At 59.9% G+C, this 946-nt stretch overlaps 1 protein-coding gene across 1 annotated transcript in view; it reads right to left on the bottom strand.

The window, feature by feature from the left end:
* BBS7 (Bardet-Biedl syndrome 7) overlaps positions 1 to 159 on the bottom strand; it is a 72,069-nt gene extending 71,910 nt beyond the window's left edge. Inside the window, exon 1 of the mRNA XM_027853754.1 lies at positions 86 to 159. Coding sequence (XP_027709555.1) covers positions 86 to 121 — 36 coding nt within the window. The 5' untranslated portion in view covers positions 122 to 159. The remainder of the gene's footprint in view (positions 1 to 85) is intronic.
* Between the last annotated feature and the right edge of the window lie 787 nt (positions 160 to 946).

The raw sequence follows: 946 nt of genomic DNA on the forward strand, positions 1-946 counted from the left end.
GAGCAGGCCCGGGCGCCGGCCCCACCGGTCGCAGCTCCGCAGGACCCCCTCCCGGGGCGCTCGGGCCTTCCGCCGCTTCTCTCACCTGTAAATAGTCGGAGCGGTTCAGGGTAAGCTCCATGGTGGGGGTGGCGGCCGAGCTGGGAGGGGCGAGGCGCAGGCCGGAGCGGAGGAGTCGCGCAAGAAGCCCCGCCCCCTACCACGGCCAATGGGAGCGCAGGTAAGGTGTGGGCGGGGAGAGGGCGGGGCTTCGTGCTCCGTCACGGCAGAGGACCCGCCCCCAGGCGCCCGGGCAGCCTCCCTGGCACCCAGCGTAAGGAGGGAAGACCCGCGCAGGGAACCGTTTCCATGACGACGGCGACGCCAAACTGGCCCCGCCCCTTCGTAGTGCTGTTTGCCCTTCCAGGGATGGGAGGAGTCCTCTGCTCTAGGTTAAGGAGAGTCCTTAACTCCAGGCAATTAGTCAGACCACAAGCACTTATTAAGCACTTAGTGTGTGCCAGGCTCTGCGCTAATGCCTGAGCAAGCCTAGGCAACGCACTTGCTTTCACATTAGATCTTGTCTTTTCTCACTCCTTGCTTCTGGCGCTCACTAAGATACAGCCTCCGTATCTACCAATCAAAGATTAAGCACCTACTCTGTGCCGGGCACTGTGTTAAATAAGTGCTAGGGATACAAATAGGAAAATAAAAAACCCAGTCCTTGGCCTCAAAGAGCTTACAATCTTATGGGGGGAGACAACACACAAAAGGAGCTGAAAAGGGGGGAAGGGGGAGGTGGGGAAGGTGCCCCATGTGGTGGAGAAGTCAGTCAGAGAAGCCCCACAGTAGGGCAGCCAGGTGAGAAAGGTCTGAGCCGAACTCTCTCCTTACTCGGAGGTTTGGAATCCATGGCCCCACCCTGCAATCAGGGGGCCGAGAATAGGGTTGAGGTGGATTCCAAGGC

The sequence above is a fragment of the Vombatus ursinus genome, unplaced genomic scaffold (assembly GCF_900497805.2).
Source record: "Vombatus ursinus unplaced genomic scaffold, bare-nosed wombat genome assembly UNPS02010193.1, whole genome shotgun sequence".
In the NCBI taxonomy this organism is placed as follows: domain Eukaryota; kingdom Metazoa; phylum Chordata; class Mammalia; order Diprotodontia; family Vombatidae; genus Vombatus; species Vombatus ursinus.